At 37.0% G+C, this 16,796-nt stretch overlaps 1 protein-coding gene and 1 long non-coding RNA gene across 15 annotated transcripts in view; one reads left to right on the top strand and one right to left on the bottom strand.

Annotated features, from left to right (window-relative positions):
* Positions 1–16,796, bottom strand: part of LOC138854147 (uncharacterized) — a 133,122-nt gene that overhangs the window by 25,780 nt on the left and 90,546 nt on the right. The window lies entirely within an intron of this gene.
* trio (trio Rho guanine nucleotide exchange factor) overlaps positions 1–16,796 on the top strand; it is an 810,995-nt gene that overhangs the window by 733,989 nt on the left and 60,210 nt on the right. For 12 of the 14 annotated variants that reach the window (XM_070095516.1, XM_070095520.1, XM_070095522.1 and 9 more), the window contains 2 exons: positions 6,596–6,679; positions 16,386–16,572. In XM_070095516.1, the coding sequence (XP_069951617.1) occupies positions 6,596–6,679; positions 16,386–16,572 (271 nt within the window). The remainder of the gene's footprint in view (positions 1–6,595; positions 6,680–16,385; positions 16,573–16,796) is intronic. The other 2 variants (XM_070095524.1, XM_070095527.1) reach the window with 1 other exon arrangement.

Raw genomic sequence — 16,796 nt, 5'->3', positions numbered from 1 at the left:
TCTTATATCATATCTAAGACAGCAATTTAAATTTTCTCTGACATACATCGCCACTCCACCACACTTCCTGTTGACCCTATCAGTGTGAAATAGTTTATAACCCTGTATGTTGCATTCAGAAGGCATTTCTCTTATCTTTCAGGTTGAACCAGGTCTCTTTTATACCAATAATATCTGTATTACCTGCACTTGCAAGTAATCTTAGCTCATCTATCTTATTTCTTAGACTCCTACTATTTGTATAGTAAACCTTAAGGGAGCTAGTCACTCGTTGCCCTCTACTATCTTTCTTTGTTTGTTGATCAATTGATTTGCTTTTACTAGCAACTTGATTTTGAATATTGTTTTTTAAACATATCCCTGAGGTATCCCGGTAATAACTGCTGGTTTTTAACCCTAATGCTGCAGCCTGATTGTTTCCTACAAACACCCATACCTCTATAATCTATCAGTTTAAATTCCTAGACAAGTCATCAATTACCCTCTCAATTGAATTGGCTAATGCAACCACTCAATCCCTAGAGAGATGAACCCCATCCCTTGCATACATATCACGTTTGCCAAAGAATGGGTCCCAGTTATCAATGAATGGGATTGCAAGTTCCTTGCAGTACCTGTCTAGCCAGCAATTTATACCAATTGCCCTAGACATCCATTCATTGCCCACTCCCTTTCTAGGCAAGATGCTACATATGACTGGGATCCCTCCCTTAGACCTAACTACTTCTATGGCTGACCTATACTTATCCAGCAGCTCCTCTCTCCTGCCCTTCCCAGTGTCATTACCCCCAGCACTAAGACATAATGGGCTTGTTCCCATTACCTGCCATATTATTATCCAACCTGCTGACTATGTCACCAACACCAACTCCAGGAAGTCACTCTCTCTCTCTCCTCTCTCTCTCCTCTCTCTCTCTCTCTGACCTTTCTGTGTCTGTTACAAAATGCACGGTCCATATATCTTACCTGAGAATCGCCTACTATTAAAATATTCTTACCTTGATTAGCAGGGGAATCAGTGGTACCTTCAATCTCACTAACCACTGAAGTACACTCGTCTTGGAGAACAGAGAATCGATTTCCTACCTTCACATCTTCTCTATTAACTCTCATCTTCCTTCTTTCTGAACTGTGAACCACTTGCCACTTAAAGCAGCTGCCACTATCACTGCTGACCATTTCCTCCTTACCAGCTAAATTCTTCTCACACTCACTCTACTCGAGCCAAGGTTTTGTCACTGAACATGTTGCAGATATGGCTTATTTCAGCTTTGTCAGGGTGATATTTCTCAGCAAAAGCTTGCACCCTACTCCACATTGCACAAATCTTAATCTCTGTAGTGACTGTTGATTTGGATTTCCCAAACATCCTGGCAAGTTCCAGCACCCGCACACCACTCTCATATTTTTCAATAACTTCTTTCTTAAATTCCATTGTGTTTCTCACTTTCTTTACCAAAGGGCTGGCACTCTGAACTTTCTTTGGGCCCATGGTGGCTTTTTTCACAGTTGCACTTAATAAACAAGCACAAAAACCAATGGATTTTAAGGAAATGTTTGGATGAATGCACAGAGTATATGTTCATTCACTGAGACACAGGGAGACTGACTTATCTATGCGTGGCATCCCGGCGAGCTGACGCGTATAATATGGACAATTTACAAGGCACTGGCCAAAATACGGAACAAAATTTCCACCCAAAAACTGGACTAAATACAAATCGGCCAATACACGCAGCGACCGATATTCAAGGTTCCACTGTATATGAGAGCAAAGGTGAGTAAGGGAAAACTAAGTAGCTAACCTCAACTCTTGTACCATGTAATATGTTTAATATGGGATAAACAGATGGCAGAGAGGTATGCATAATACATGTATGCTGAGAGACATCTCTGAACCTTACGTCTCTGGGGTCAGCATGTGGCTGATGATGCATTAACTAGTTCCTTTTTAAATCACAAATCCACTAATACAACATACATGCATGCTATATAGCATTTAGCTTTACCTAATACAGTAATGCTCTACAGAATTACAACATATAGTACTTGTACAAAATTGAAGTATTCTAAATCAACACACATACAAATGTAACCGATCACTATGTGTTGACTTTCTTTTTTTTTTTTTTTTAATTATAGCATATTTGATTAAGTTAAGTTATGACTTATTTGAAAGATTTTATGCAGTGGTAGATAAATTACACCACCATATTGCTCCAATAAACTCGTTATGGTTAAGATAAGTGTCCTCTGATATCAATAGGACAACTTGCTGCAACAGTGAGCAGAATTCCTCAAATCTCTAAATGTAGCGACTGTCAACTGGAACATAGCTCATTCAGTGCAACCTGACTATCAGTGTAGAAAAGTATCATATGCTCTATCCTGAGACACTGGGAAATCTATTAAGACTATTCACAAAACCCATAGATTTGTTTCATTTGTTTCCTCGTGGGAATCCAGCATCTGCTTCTTATTCCTAATACAGTATCAGAAATACCAGAAAAATTTTTCTGATAATGTCACCACTTCAGTAGGGTCATAAGAAAAATGTTTGTTCATTCCCTTGCCCAATTCCCAAATCACTTCATACATGTCAACCAAAGACTTGAATTTGTGATGCCTTAAAATTATGCGAACTGTTTGAATTATATGATTCAAAAAATTATCCAACTACACTATGTCACTAAAATTTTTTGAAATACTGATCATTCTCAGAAAAAAACTCCATGCTAGTTTGTCTATGCCAACATTTACCTAATTTAAATTCACAGTTACTTAGCAGGTATACACTTCTGACCCCTAACATAGTAAATTTGACTATCATAATTTGTTATAATTGGACATACAACCTTGTTACTCTTGTGCTTGGCCCTGTTATTCTGCATGAGCTAGTGAAGCCCAATGTTCTTTAGGCCACACTGTGGCTCCAGCCTCATTTTCCAACACTCCAAAAAAATTTCTCAGGCTCAGTTTCAGTAGCGTAGTGCTAATGACAGGTTTTTTGTAAGTTTAATCGGTCACCACATTCATTACAAAATATTGTCTCTTCTCTCTATCATATTCTTTAATAGTTAAGGCCTCTTCTTGTTTAGTAATTCTAAATTAATCTTTGTAAATTCAAATGTCAAACTTGTTGTAATTCTTGTCCTGCCCTTGGTGCGATCCCACCTGGATTTTCCAAAGAAATACAGTCACGTGAAGGATCACGAGTACCTGCCAAATATTTAGCCTTACAAGGAGGAGACCTATTACCATTGTTGTTCAGTTAGAAAATAATTATTGGTTGCATATGAGTTGACAAAGTTCCTCAGCTTTAGCCTCTCCCTATAAACAATCCCAATAGCACATGCCACACACCAGCTCTATAGAAGTGATAAATTAGGTGGAATATGAGTAGTCAGAATGTCATCAACCTTACAAATCTTACTGGAGGCATTACTATTTGCATAGCAATGGCACAAACTCAGCAGGCAAGAAAATGCAATACAGTACTCATAACAAGCACAAGTCCTACTTTACTATTTCATGAAGCACAGTACAGTACTTTTGTTACAGTTTTGCAATGGGTGGTGCTGTGAGCAAGGGTCACAAATGTCACTGAAAAATACATAATAATGTGTAATTTATGTACACTATATATTGTTTCTTAACTAATTTTTTTTTTAACAAGTCAGCTGTCTCCCACTGAGGCAGGGTGACCCAAAAAGAAAGAAAATCTCCAAAAAGAAAATACTTTCATCATTCAACACTTTCACCTCACTCATATATAATTACTGTTTTTGCAGAGGTGCCCAGATACAACAGTGTAGAAACATATATAAAGATATATAATGTATCCCTCCAAACTGCCAATATCCCAATCCCCTCCTTTAAAGTGCAGGCATTGTACTTCCCATTTCCAGTACTCAAGTCCGGCTATATAAAAATAACGGGCTTCCCTGAATCCCTTCACTAAATATTATCCTGCTCACACTCCAACAGCTCACCACATCCCAAAAACCATTCATCTCCATTCACTCCTATCTAACATGCTCACGCATGCTTTGCTGGAAGTCCAAGCCCCTCACCCACAAAACTTCCTTTACCCCCTCCCTCCAACCTTTTCAAGGACGACCCCTACCCCGCCTTTCTTCCCCTACAAATTTATACGCTCTCCATGTCATTCTACATTGATCCATTCTCTCTAAATGACCAGACCCCTCTTCAGCCCTCTGACTAATGCTTTTATTAACTCCACACCTTCTCCTAATTTCCACACTCTGAATCTTCTGCTAATTTTCACTAAATATGTATGTATAATATTAACTTATGTACAAGGGTTTCAACACAAACCAAATTAATGATAAACAATGAATACCAAAAATCACAGAGCCAGAGATCACGGTAGTATATGTGTGTGTGACGGGAAATGATCAAGTGTGAGCACTAGTCCTTAACAGAGAAGTGGGACTACTATTAATGTAAGGGAAGAAGGGCAGACAGACTATAGGAAATTAATGTCATTGATGTCTTCTCAGAGATTATATGGACCATATTTGTAATGGAATGGCTAAAGATGACAGGCAGAAATACCAGAAGAGACAGTAGACTGTGGCAACACCAGAAGAGGGGCACAAAGATCCATACCGAGGTTTAGAAATTCTTTAACACATGACATATTTGAAAGCCAAGGCAGGCTGCACACAACATTATGGTAGGTTTTGATGGTAGACAATGACACATAAACCTTCACCTCCACACTAGTGGGACAGAAAATGCTCTGGAGTGGTGGCGTGCGTGAAGAGAGAGATGGTAATGATGTAGGTTTGTCTAAAGAAAATGCCTGAAAGCTGTTGTACACTAAAGGTAAGGAATCAGATTACTATGGGAGAGCAAGGAGAATGGTTTGCTTGAGAATAAGGAATAGATAGCATTCCTGTCTGAGATGAACTAGTGCCTGACCAAAAATAACATTGCCCTCCTCTCATAGAAAAATTTATATACTTATGAGAGAACATTGCTGGGAATATGAAGCATGACCACCTACATAATTAAGGTAATGAGACGGATCATTCAGCAGCCAATTAGCATTATTTAGGCAGATGGCCAGTTCCAATACAACATTAGGTTGCAGCTCAGTAACCATTAACTTGCTTGATATACTGTTGATGGGATGGAGCAACAAAAGTAAACTTGCTTATGATGTTCACTTAGTGATGGTGACCATGAAAAAGTGGACAAATGTCTCCATCAGAGGTAAGAAGGACCTGAATCTTGAGGCAGCTGTGGGTATCTCCTGTGCACTCCTATAAACTCTGAGGAAGAGCATCCCAGGAAGAATGACTCTTTCAATGCAGAGTTAATTAGACATGACTGACAGTTATGAATATACTAGTCAATACCTTAAGTTAAAGAAAGGCATCAACTTAAAATGCATCCTGTTCATGTGCAGTGTGAATTTGGGTTAGTTTATGAATGATAATACTATGGCATTAGTGTCTGGCTGTACTCACCTGTAACACAAAAAATGCATTTTTCTTCACATGGAGACTAATAGCAGTGTGGCCAAATGAAAGGAATTTCCTGGGTGAATGTTAGGCAACACACAAGTAGTTTGTAGAAGTGTTAAAACCTACTGGACTGGCTAGGGGTGGTAGGATCTTCGAGCAAGGAACAGCAGGAAGATTATGATTAGTCATTGGGAATCTTCCAGAATGAGGCAACTCACATTCCTTATTGCCAATCTTTGGTCTTTGAAAAGCTATAAATATTCCTAAAAAAAAAAAAAAAAAAAAAAAAAAAAAAAAAAAAAAAAAAAAAAAAAAAAAAAAAAAAATAGCATCTCACCATCTCCTCCCAAATCCTCAAAGGCCAACAGAGGCAGGCATTCAACTTCTTAATGATACAAAGGGTAGTGTAGAGATATACACAAATAACCTTCAAAGGGCCTTGGGACAGCCACAGGACCAAGACTTTTTACTCTTCAGTGACTGCTCAACACTATCCCAGTAAGACCAGCTGATTGATTCAGAGGGGCCAGTGTCCAACCTTCCATTTGCCCTTTGTTCACCTCTCACAAAAGGAAAAAAAAAATTTTTTTTTGCCCACCAGTGGGCTTCAGATTCAGGAGTAGACACTTAACTTTCGGAGATAAAGAAAAGAATACATTGAGCACCAAGCACAGCACATGTATATAAGTAAATCTCTAGTCTTCACTCACTTCAGCCACTTTGGTTTCCAAAGCTCTAGCCAGTGTGGCAAGCAGCATTTACAGGAACTGTAATTGAGGCTTACTATAAAAACATTTACATAGTAAATGTTGATTAATTAAAGAGGTAATAAATTTTGGTGATTGCAGTGAATTTTCTGCCAGTGTTTTGGTAGATGTTTACTTCTAATATTCTGGGTGTGTTAATTTAAGGATTACCTAGGGAGTGTAATAACTGAAGAAAGGTCTTGGGTTAAAGGTTCTTTTGCAATGGGTAATGATTTCTTGATTTTGGGTAATAGCCAGTATGGTGAAGGTTGCTGTTTGTTAGTGTATTGGATAATCCTGGCCAACAGCTGGTGCATTGGTTTACGGTGGTTGACAGATCCCATTCCTCTACAGTCGTCAAGTGTAGCCCTGAAGACAGCAGAGGGGACCACGACAGACCTGGCCACGGAGATAGAAAACATTGTCAAGGAGAAGATGGTGAGCACTCGGGGTCATCACCTTGCATGCTCCATTAGTAGCACAATGCATGCTCTTTTCTCTCACATTAAGCCTTTTCTTGATGTTGCAACATTTTCACACGAGATTATAATTTTCATCTCCCAGACATCTGCAGGCTGATGCACGTTTGATGGAAAACTGTTCTTTGTGTGTTTTATCACCACCTAAGGTGATCATCCTTAGTACTTACATTGGTAATTATGCATTATCTAATTTTCTACACTTTATTATACCTTATGCATGATTTGCTGTAATAGGTTTTTTAATATTTACATTCTAATCTACTAATTACAATAACTATTATTTAATCAGTGAATCTTGAATTGTGTATGATGAAATTAGAACATTTTTCTTGCATGGATGAACCTATTAGATCAGATTGATCGCAGTATACAGACGGGCCTTGTTTATACGGCAGGTTAGATTCCGAGCTACTGCTGTAAAGTAAAACATAGCCTTTTTTTTTATTTTTCAGATGCATATAAAAGCCTGGTAACACATTTATACTATCATATATCAAGTGAGCAATAGAGCTAGGCTTAAAAAATGCATATACAGTACCCATATTACTTACCTTAAAATATTTTCAGACTTAGCTTAAAGTGAGTGGTGAATTTATTGTAGGAAGTCTGAATAAATGAAAAATTGGTATAATGGAAAACTGCTGCATTAGCGAAATGCCGTAAAGTGGGGCCCTCCTGTACTGTATCGTGTACTATGTTACAATTTGTTAATGGTTTAGTTTGTTAGTATCAGAGCAGTAATAATAGAAATACTTTTAATATAATATGTAGTAGTAGTAGTAGTACTGAAATTATTAATGGATTTTTCTTATTATTTACAGTAAAAAATTTTAAGAGAATTAAGAACTAATGCAACACATGAACAATGGTGAAACCTCAGTATAAGAGGGTAATGAGGTGGAAAAGGTAAAGGGTGTCTGCCTCAAAGAAAATCCATTGCATTAAAGTGTTTGATACAGTACAGTACTTATTATATTAAAGTAACAAAATCACTAAATCCAGGGAAATTCAAGGCTAAATGACAATAGTATGTGGGTGCACACCGAGACAATAAGAAACTAACATGGACTGGGCCAGTGGCACCCGTGCCAAGAATCAGTGAAAACAAGTAGGTCTTGGATGCAGTGCATACAAACAAACCTGTGTTGAAGTATACTGTCCATTGTATTGATGGTACTAACAGACACCTCCCAAAGACAAATGTGTGATGCAACAGACTTGCTCCTCTGTAACTGTTTCTACAGGACACTTCCATACAGCAGACTCACTGAGCCTATGTCCTACAAAAAAGAATTTCCGTGATATCCGAAATCAGTTAACAGGGGTTCATTATACTGTACTGAGGTTTCACTATAATTACCAGTATTGTGCCAGTCTTATATGAAATTTATATAAATTTGACTGCTCTTGGAACAGTTACCAGTAGTGCAGGGAACACTTTTACTTAAATTAGATTTTAGCATTACTATCATTGTAAATGTCAGTTTGCATATTTTTTTTTTTTTTTTTTTTTTTTTTTTTTTTTTGTGTGTGTGTGTGTGTGTGTGTGTGTGTGTGTGTGTGTTGCCGAACAGGCAGAACTTGCGATCTTGGCTTAAATAGCAACGCTCATCTTGCCATATAGGACAAGTGAAAATTTGTGTATGCAATAATTATTCCAAAATCATTCTGAATCTAACAAAAAAATATATTTCACTGTGTTTGTTTAGTATTAAATTATTGTAAACAAATCTAAAATATATTTAGTTGGGTTAGGCTAAAATAAATTGCACTTGTTATAATAAGGTTAGGTAAGTTTTATAAGTTCCTTTTGGTGCAAAATTATAAATTTTTACATCAATATTAATGAAAAAAATATATATCTTTAAACGTATAAGAGAAAATTTTAGAAAGGACTTAATTTTAAATGAGTTCTTGCTAATTGACCAGTTTTACACATTCGGCATGACACACACACACAAAGTAAATTATATATATATATATATATATATATATATATATATATATATATATATATATATATATATATATATATTTTTTTTTTTTTTTCAACAAGTCGGTCGTCTCCCACCGAGGCAGGGTGACCCAAAAAAGAAAGAAAATCCCCAAAAAGAAAATACTTTCATCATCATTCAACACTTTCACCACACTCACACATTATCACTGCTTTTGCAGAGGTGCTCAGAATACAACAGTTTAGAAGCATATACGTATAAAGATACACAACATATCCCTCCAAACTGCCAATATCCCAAACCACTCCTTTAAAGTGCAGGCATTGTACTTCCCATTTCCAGGACTCAAGTCCGACTATATGAAAATAACCGGTTTCCCTGAATCCCTTCACTAAATATTACCCTGCTCACACTCCAACAGATCGTCAGGTCCCAAGTATCATTCGTCTCCATTCACTCCTATCTAACACGCTCATGCACGCTTGCTGGAAGTCCAAGCCCCTCTCCCACAAAACCTCCTTTTCCCCCTCTTTCCAACCCTTTCGAGGACGACCCCTACCCCTCTTTCCTTCCCCTATAGATTTATATGCTTTCCATGTCATTCTACTTTGATCCATTCTCTCTAAATGACCAAACCACCTCAACAACCCCTCTTCTGCCCTCTGACTAATGCTTTTATTAACTCCACACCTTCTCCTAATTTCCACACTCCGAATTTTCTGCATAATATTTACACCACACATTGCCCTTAGACAGGACATCTCCACTGCCTCCAAGCATCTCCTTGCTGCTGCATTTACCACCCAAGCTTCACATCCATATAAGAGTGTTGGTACTACTATACTTTCATACATTCCCTTCTTTGCCTCCATAGATAACGTTTTTTGACTCCACATATACCTCAACGCACCACTCACCTTTTTTCCCTCGTCAATTCTATGATTAACCTCATCCTTCATAAATCCATCCGCCGACACGTCAACTCCCAAGTATCTGAAAACATTCACTTCTTCCATACTCCTCCTCCCCAATTTGATATCCATTTTTTCTTTATCTAAATCATTTGATACCCTCATCACCTTACTCTTTTCTATGTTCACTTTCAATTTTCTACCTTTACACACATTCTCAAACTCATCCACTAACCTTTGCAATTTTTCTTTAGAATCTCCCATAAGCACAGTATCATCAGCAAAAAGTAACTGTGTCAATTCCCATTTTGAATTTGATTCCCCATAATTTAATCCCACCCCTCTCCCGAACACCCTAGCATTTACTTCCTTTACAACCCCATCTATAAATATATTAAACAACCATGGTGACATTACACATCCCTGTCTAAGACCTACTTTTACCGGGAAGTATTCTCCCTCTCTTCTACACACCCTAACCTGAGCCTCACTATCCTCATAAAAGCTCTTTACAGCATTTAGTAACTTACCACCTATTCCATAAACTTGCAACATCTGCCACATTGCTCCTCTATCCACTCTATCATATGCCTTTTCTAAATCCATAAATGCAATAAAAACTTCCCTACCTTTATCTAAATACTGTTCACATATATGCTTCAATGTAAACACTTGATCTACACATCCCCTACCCACTCTGAAGCCTCCTTGCTCATCCGCAATTCTACATTCTGTCTTACCTCTAATTCTTTCAATTATAACTCTACCGTATACTTTTCCTGGTATACTCAGTAAACTTATTCCTCTATAATTTTTACAATCTCTTTTGTCCCCTTTCCCTTTATATAAAGGGACTATACATGCTCTCCGCCAATCCCTAGGTGCCTTCCCCTCTTTCATACATTTATTAAACAAAAGTACCAACCACTCCAACACTATATCCCCCCCCTGCTTTTAACATTTCTGTCATGATCCCATCAGTTCCAGCTGCTTTACCCCCTTTCATTCTACGTAATGCCTCACGTACCTCCACCACACTTACATTCTGCTCTTCTTCACTCCTAAAAGATGGTATACCTCCCTGGCCAGTGCATGAAATTACCGCCTCCCTTTCTTCCTCAACATTTAAAAGTTCCTCAAAATATTCTCGCCATCTACCTAATACCTCCCTCTCCCCATCTACTAACTCCCCTACTCTGTTTTTAACGGACAAATCCATACTTTCCCTAGGCTTTCTTAACTTGTTTAACTCACTCCAAAATTTTTTCTTATTTTCATTAAAATTTCTTGACAGTGCCTCTCCCACTCTTTCATCTGCTCTCCTTTTGCACTCTCTCACCACTCTCTTCACCTTTCTTTTACTCTCCAAATACTCTGCTCTTCTTATAACACTTCTGCTTTGTAAAAACCTCTCATAAGCTACCTTTTTCTCTTTTATCACACCCTTTACTTCATCATTCCACCAATCACTCCTCTTTCCTCCTGCCCCCACCCTCCTATAACCACAAACTTCTGCCCCACATTCTAATACTGCATTTTTAAAACTATTCCAACCCTCTTCAACCCCCCCACTACTCATCTTTGCACTAGCCCACCTTTCTGCCAATAGTCGCTTATATCTCGCCCGAACTTCCTCCTCCCTTAGTTTATACACTTTCACCTCCCTCTTACTTGTTGTTGCCACCTTCCTCTTTTCCCATCTACCTCTTACTCTAACTGTAGCTACAACTAAATAATGATCTGACATATCAGTTGCCCCTCTATAAACATGTACATCCTGGAGCCTACCCATCAACCTTTTATCCACCAATACATAATCTAACAAACTACTTTCATTACGTGCTACATCATACCTTGTATATTTATTTATCCTCTTTTTCATAAAATATGTATTACTTATTACCAAATTTCTTTCTACACATAGCTCAATTAAAGGCTCCCCATTTACATTTACCCCTGGCACCCCAAATTTACCTACTACTCCCTCCATAACATTTTTACCCACTTTAGCATTGAAATCCCCAACCACCATTACTCTCACACTTGATTCAAAACTCCCCATGCATTCACTCAACATTTCCCAGAATCACTCTCTCTCCTCTACACTTCTTTCTTCTCCAGGTGCATACACGCTTACTATAACCCACTTTTCACATCCAATCTTTATTTTACTCCACATAATCCTTGAATTTATGCATTTGTAGTCCCTCTTTTCCTGCCATAGCTTATCCTTCAACATTATTGCTACTCTTTCTTTAGCTCTAACTCTATTTGAAACCCCTGACCTAATCCCATTTATTCCTCTCCATTGAAACTCTCCCACCCCCTTCAGCTTTGTTTCACTTAAAGCCAGGACATCCAGTTTCTTCTCATTCATAACATCCACAATCATCTCTTTCTTATCATTTGCACAACATTCACGCACATTCAGACTTCCCACTTTGACAATTTTCTTCTTCTTATTCTTTTTAGTAATCTTTACAGGAAAAGGGGTTACTAGCCCATTGTTCCCGGCATTTTAGTTGACTTTTACAACACACATGGCTTATGGAGGAAAGATTCTTATTCCACTTCCCCATGGATATAAAAGGAAAAGTAATAAGACCAAGAACTATTAAGATAAAATCAAAGAAAACTCAGATGAGTGTGTAAAAATAAACGTGTACATGTATGTGTAGTGTGACCTAAGTGTAAGTAGAAGTAGCAAGACGTACCTGTAATCTTGCATATTTTTTTTTTTTTTTTTTTTTCAACAAGTTGGCCGTCTCCCACCGAGGCAGGGTGACCCAAAAAAGAAAGAAAATCCCCAAAAAGAAAATGCTTTCATCATCATTCAACACTTTCACCACACTCACACATAATCACTGTTTTTGCAGAGGTGCTCAGAGTACAACAGTTTAGAAGCATATACGTATAAAGATACACAACATATCCCTCCAAACTGCCAATATCCCAAATATATATATATAGTGTGTGTGTGTGTGGTTAGGATTTCATGTAATTTATCTCAAATAGTGTTTCAATCAACTGTGGTGACTTAATGCTTTTTAGCTTAATTTCTTTGCAGTCATCAATCATGTAGAAACAGTACATCTCAGAAGCATGCATTATAACTGCTCTACTTATGCATTTCATTAATATTGTATATGTAATGCTAACATTTTCTTGATGCTGGATTTGTTTAGGGGAGTGCCAGAGTATTGGTAACAGTGGATATTGGTCAATTTTGATAGTATTGGTATTAGCCTTAAATTCAGCATTGGTAGGTATCAACCAGTTTTGATGGTATTATTAGATATCGGCTGATTTAGATGGCATAATTAGGTATCGACTAATTTTGGTGGTATTGGTATTGGCTTAAAAACCGAGTATCAGTATCAGTAAAAAATATGGTATTGCCCCATCTCTATATTATTTTTAGTTATTTTATGAAGTTTAGCTGTTGCACACACTTGAGCCAGCCATAACTTAAATAGTTTGGAAAAAGAAAATGAAGAAATTAAAAGGAGTAATATAATACTGAATCAAGAAAAAACAGAATTTAAAATATGTACCATAAAAACTGTATGAGGAATAATTAAGAAATTAGGCAAGTAAAATGATGAAAATGTACAAAAATTGTTAATTCAACTGTGGCAGCAAAGGTATATTTGAGGTAAGTTCACCTCATTTTGTAATTGCCCATTTCGGGCTCACCCGCTCCATCCATCTCCCCTCTCCATCATTCCTCCTGTCTTTCAGTGTCTCCAACTAATGAATTGTAGGTTAGACATTAACCATCCAGGGAGGTACTACCATCCTGCCATACAAGTGTGAAACAGAGGCCCTTTGTTCCTCTCTTTCTTCCTGTATCCTTTCCCTTTTTTTTTTTTTTTTTTTTTTTTTTTTTTTTTATACACAGGGTTTGACAAGGTTAAGAATCCCTAGCTTTATTGACAAGCTATTTACAGGTTAAGGATTCCTAACTTTATTGGCAAGCTAAGAGCTGTTACCTACATCAGCTCATTTGAAAGCATTTTTATTGTTATGAGACATACAAGTAGGGAACAGGATGAAGTTGGAGCCATCTGTGGGCCAGCATTTTCATTTGATCAACTGACTTTATCTCGTTGACATCATTATGCTGTACGAATGTGTTCCATACTCGAGTCATCCTGGATATATAGGATCTCAGATGGAGTGAAGTTCTGGAGAAGGGTACAGCCAGAGTGAAGTTGCTGCTTTCTGCCCGTCTTACTTCCCATCTCCTTTCTCTTCCTCACAAATCTTGCTCTCCTTGCTCACCCCTGAACAGTTAGTTTTTCCTAGAGGCAGTAGTGTACATTCTATAAAAAGTAGTCAGAACTATTGGAGTAAAACTGAGCACCTGTAATTCTTTGTTTTTCAAGAATGTTGTTTTCTATGATGTTACAGTATTAACCCTTTGAAGGTCCATCCTGTAGATCTATGGCTTTACGTTCAGGGTCCAAACCGTAGATCTACGTCATGAGCTCAGCTCACTCTGATAAACTGAGTGGTACATTTGGGCCTAGATATGAGAGAATACATCTATGTGGTATGTGTGCACCACATAAAACAGATCCTGCAGCACGTTGTGTATAATGAGAGAAAAAAACTGAAATCATGATTTTTCTATTAAAACAGCGAATTTGCAGTGTTTTTTTGTATGTTTTTTGTAGTTGTATTTGCGATTTCTTGGTCTCATTTGATAGAATGGAAGACATATTACAGAAATAGAGATGATTTTGATTGGTTTTAGCACTGGAAATAGCTTGAAACTGAGCTCAAAGTAGCAGAAATGTTAAATTTTTGCCGATATTCAAGAGTAAACAAACGACCTCACACGTCTAATACACGCCAGCTGGTGGGTCTAATATGCATTCACAAATATGGTGATGATATTTGTACAATTATTACAGTATTGCATAACAGTAAATCTTCTATTTTTTGGTGTGAATAAAAATTCATTATGTGAATAAAAAATCAAAATGGAATTTATTTGTAAAGCCTCAAAATGTAACTAATGAACAGAGGAAATGTTAGTTTAGTTCTCGGAATACCTACATTGTTTATTCTGGACCCTATTTTGAAATTGGAATATTTTGAACTTTGTGTTAAATTGGCCAAATTAACAATTTCCGATCACTTTAATTTGTAGTTGAAACAGTTGACTTGGCGATTTCTTGTGCTCAATCGATAGACTAGAAGTAATACTAGTGAAATAGCTAAGAATTTGGTTGACTGGAATAATGTAATTGGCCTAAAATGGGAGTCAAAGTCGGCAAAATCGCCGATTCATAAATATCGCTGACACATCAAAATTCGCGAGAGCATAATTTCGTCAATTTTCCAGCAAATTTCATACTTTTTGTTTTATTACCTTCACAAAAAGATTCTCTACCATTTCATAAGAAAAAATAAATTTTGGGGGGGAAAATTCTTGGACACTGGGGCACCACTTCAGATTTGGGCCTTGGACCCTGAAGGGGTTAAGCAAGGTAAACTTTGGTGTAATGTCTGTTAATTAAAAAAAAAAAATAAGCTGGATAGTTAAGCACTGAAATAAATACCTCTATGATACCTTGTCTCCCTTATCTTTATGTGTATCAAGAGTTAAGTGTTGTGTGTGCACAAGCTTGTGTGGTGCAGATGCCATAGATAAAGAGCTGTGGAAGTCACCATCATATCACTCTGCCAGTTTTCTCTCAAGCTGCAGCTGCTGCTGCTGCTGCTCTTTGACTTGTATTACTAGGTGATGTCCAGATAGAATGCAAGGAGGCTAATGAGTGGGAAATGCGTCGTGATGGAGGTCGTCACAAGTAACGCTTTCTGTACTTGTTATGATGGGCATTCAATAGAAGACTGACCTCCTTTATGCTTCAAAGTATTGTATTAAGTTAATACAGTGGTTTCCACTTGTTGTAAATTACTGTAAACAGTGACACCTGGAAAAACTTAAGTCCTTAGAAATCTGCTCTTTTGAGGACTGCACCAGATTATTTTTTAGAAATTGACACCTAAACCAATTTTATCCAGCACTGCAGTGTATTTCTTGAAATACTGTGCTTTACATGAGAAACCATCGTATCTGTTAGTTTTTCTGAGAAATTGTCATATTGTATTTGCCTGTTTTTCAAGAAACCTATATGACCTTGATTCAGTTTTTTTTTTTTTTTTTACAGACTACTGTTTATACTTTTGGTTTTTATTTATGAAATTAAGTTCAAGAAAATAATAATAAAAGTTAAATTAATTATGGAAGGCAATAAAGAAAAATGCCTTAATGGCACAACCAAGAATGTGTTTTCACCTCCAAAGTTAGTTCGAGGGTTATCCCAGGATTTAAGGACAAGATTTAGGAAAACTTATAGCTGGTGCAGACAGCATATTTCAGAAATAACATCTTCTAATTTAACCTCCTCTGAAGAGAATAACAGCACAAACACAAGACAGTGTGCATATAGCGAGGGGACATCAAGAAATAAGAGAGCTGCAATCTTTTATGTAAGATGTTAGTGAGAAGTATCCTTATTTCACTTATAAAGCAACTGTTGAGTGTATTTTAATGCTGGTAGCAGTATACTGATTTTCACTACCCATTACTGTATACATTGATATCTCATCATTATCATCTAAGAAAAACAATTTAGTTAGAGAATTTATGGAAAATAAAAATTTACTACTGTGCATACATAAGCTATATGAATTCAAATGGGGAACCCATCATTTCAGAATATTTTCTTAAGTTCAGAGGCATTAGATATGTTTAATGAAAATCTAATATTTCTTTCAACAGGAACAACATTCTGAAACTAGTGAACGTTTGAAAGAATGGGGAAGCTCAGGAGATGGGTGTTGTGGTGATGAAGCCTCATCTCCCCTACCATCTCAAGGTGCTCTGTTAACCTCTCAACTATCAGATGATGCAGATCTGGGGGCCTCAGCCCTACCTCATTCACTTCTTGTACAAGATTCTAGTCCAGGTTTGTATTTAACAAGAAGGTATACAGATAGTTCTTAATTTCTGCCAGAAAATACAGAAAAGTTTCACAAAAAAAATTATTCACCAGATTTTTAATCTTGGATATTATTTTTTGTATAAATAAAGTAATCACAATCTCATTAATGCCTTCAGTTTTAAGCTTTGTTTTCACTTTTTGTTGTATAGTACCTTTTTATCTTTTAATATTTTTTTTGTCTTCCACTC

The sequence above is a fragment of the Cherax quadricarinatus genome, chromosome 50 (genome assembly GCF_038502225.1).
Source record: "Cherax quadricarinatus isolate ZL_2023a chromosome 50, ASM3850222v1, whole genome shotgun sequence".
NCBI classification, from domain to species: Eukaryota; Metazoa; Arthropoda; class Malacostraca; order Decapoda; family Parastacidae; genus Cherax; species Cherax quadricarinatus.
The sequence above is the reverse complement of the archived record's forward strand: the minus strand, read 5'-3'. Positions and strand labels throughout refer to the sequence as shown.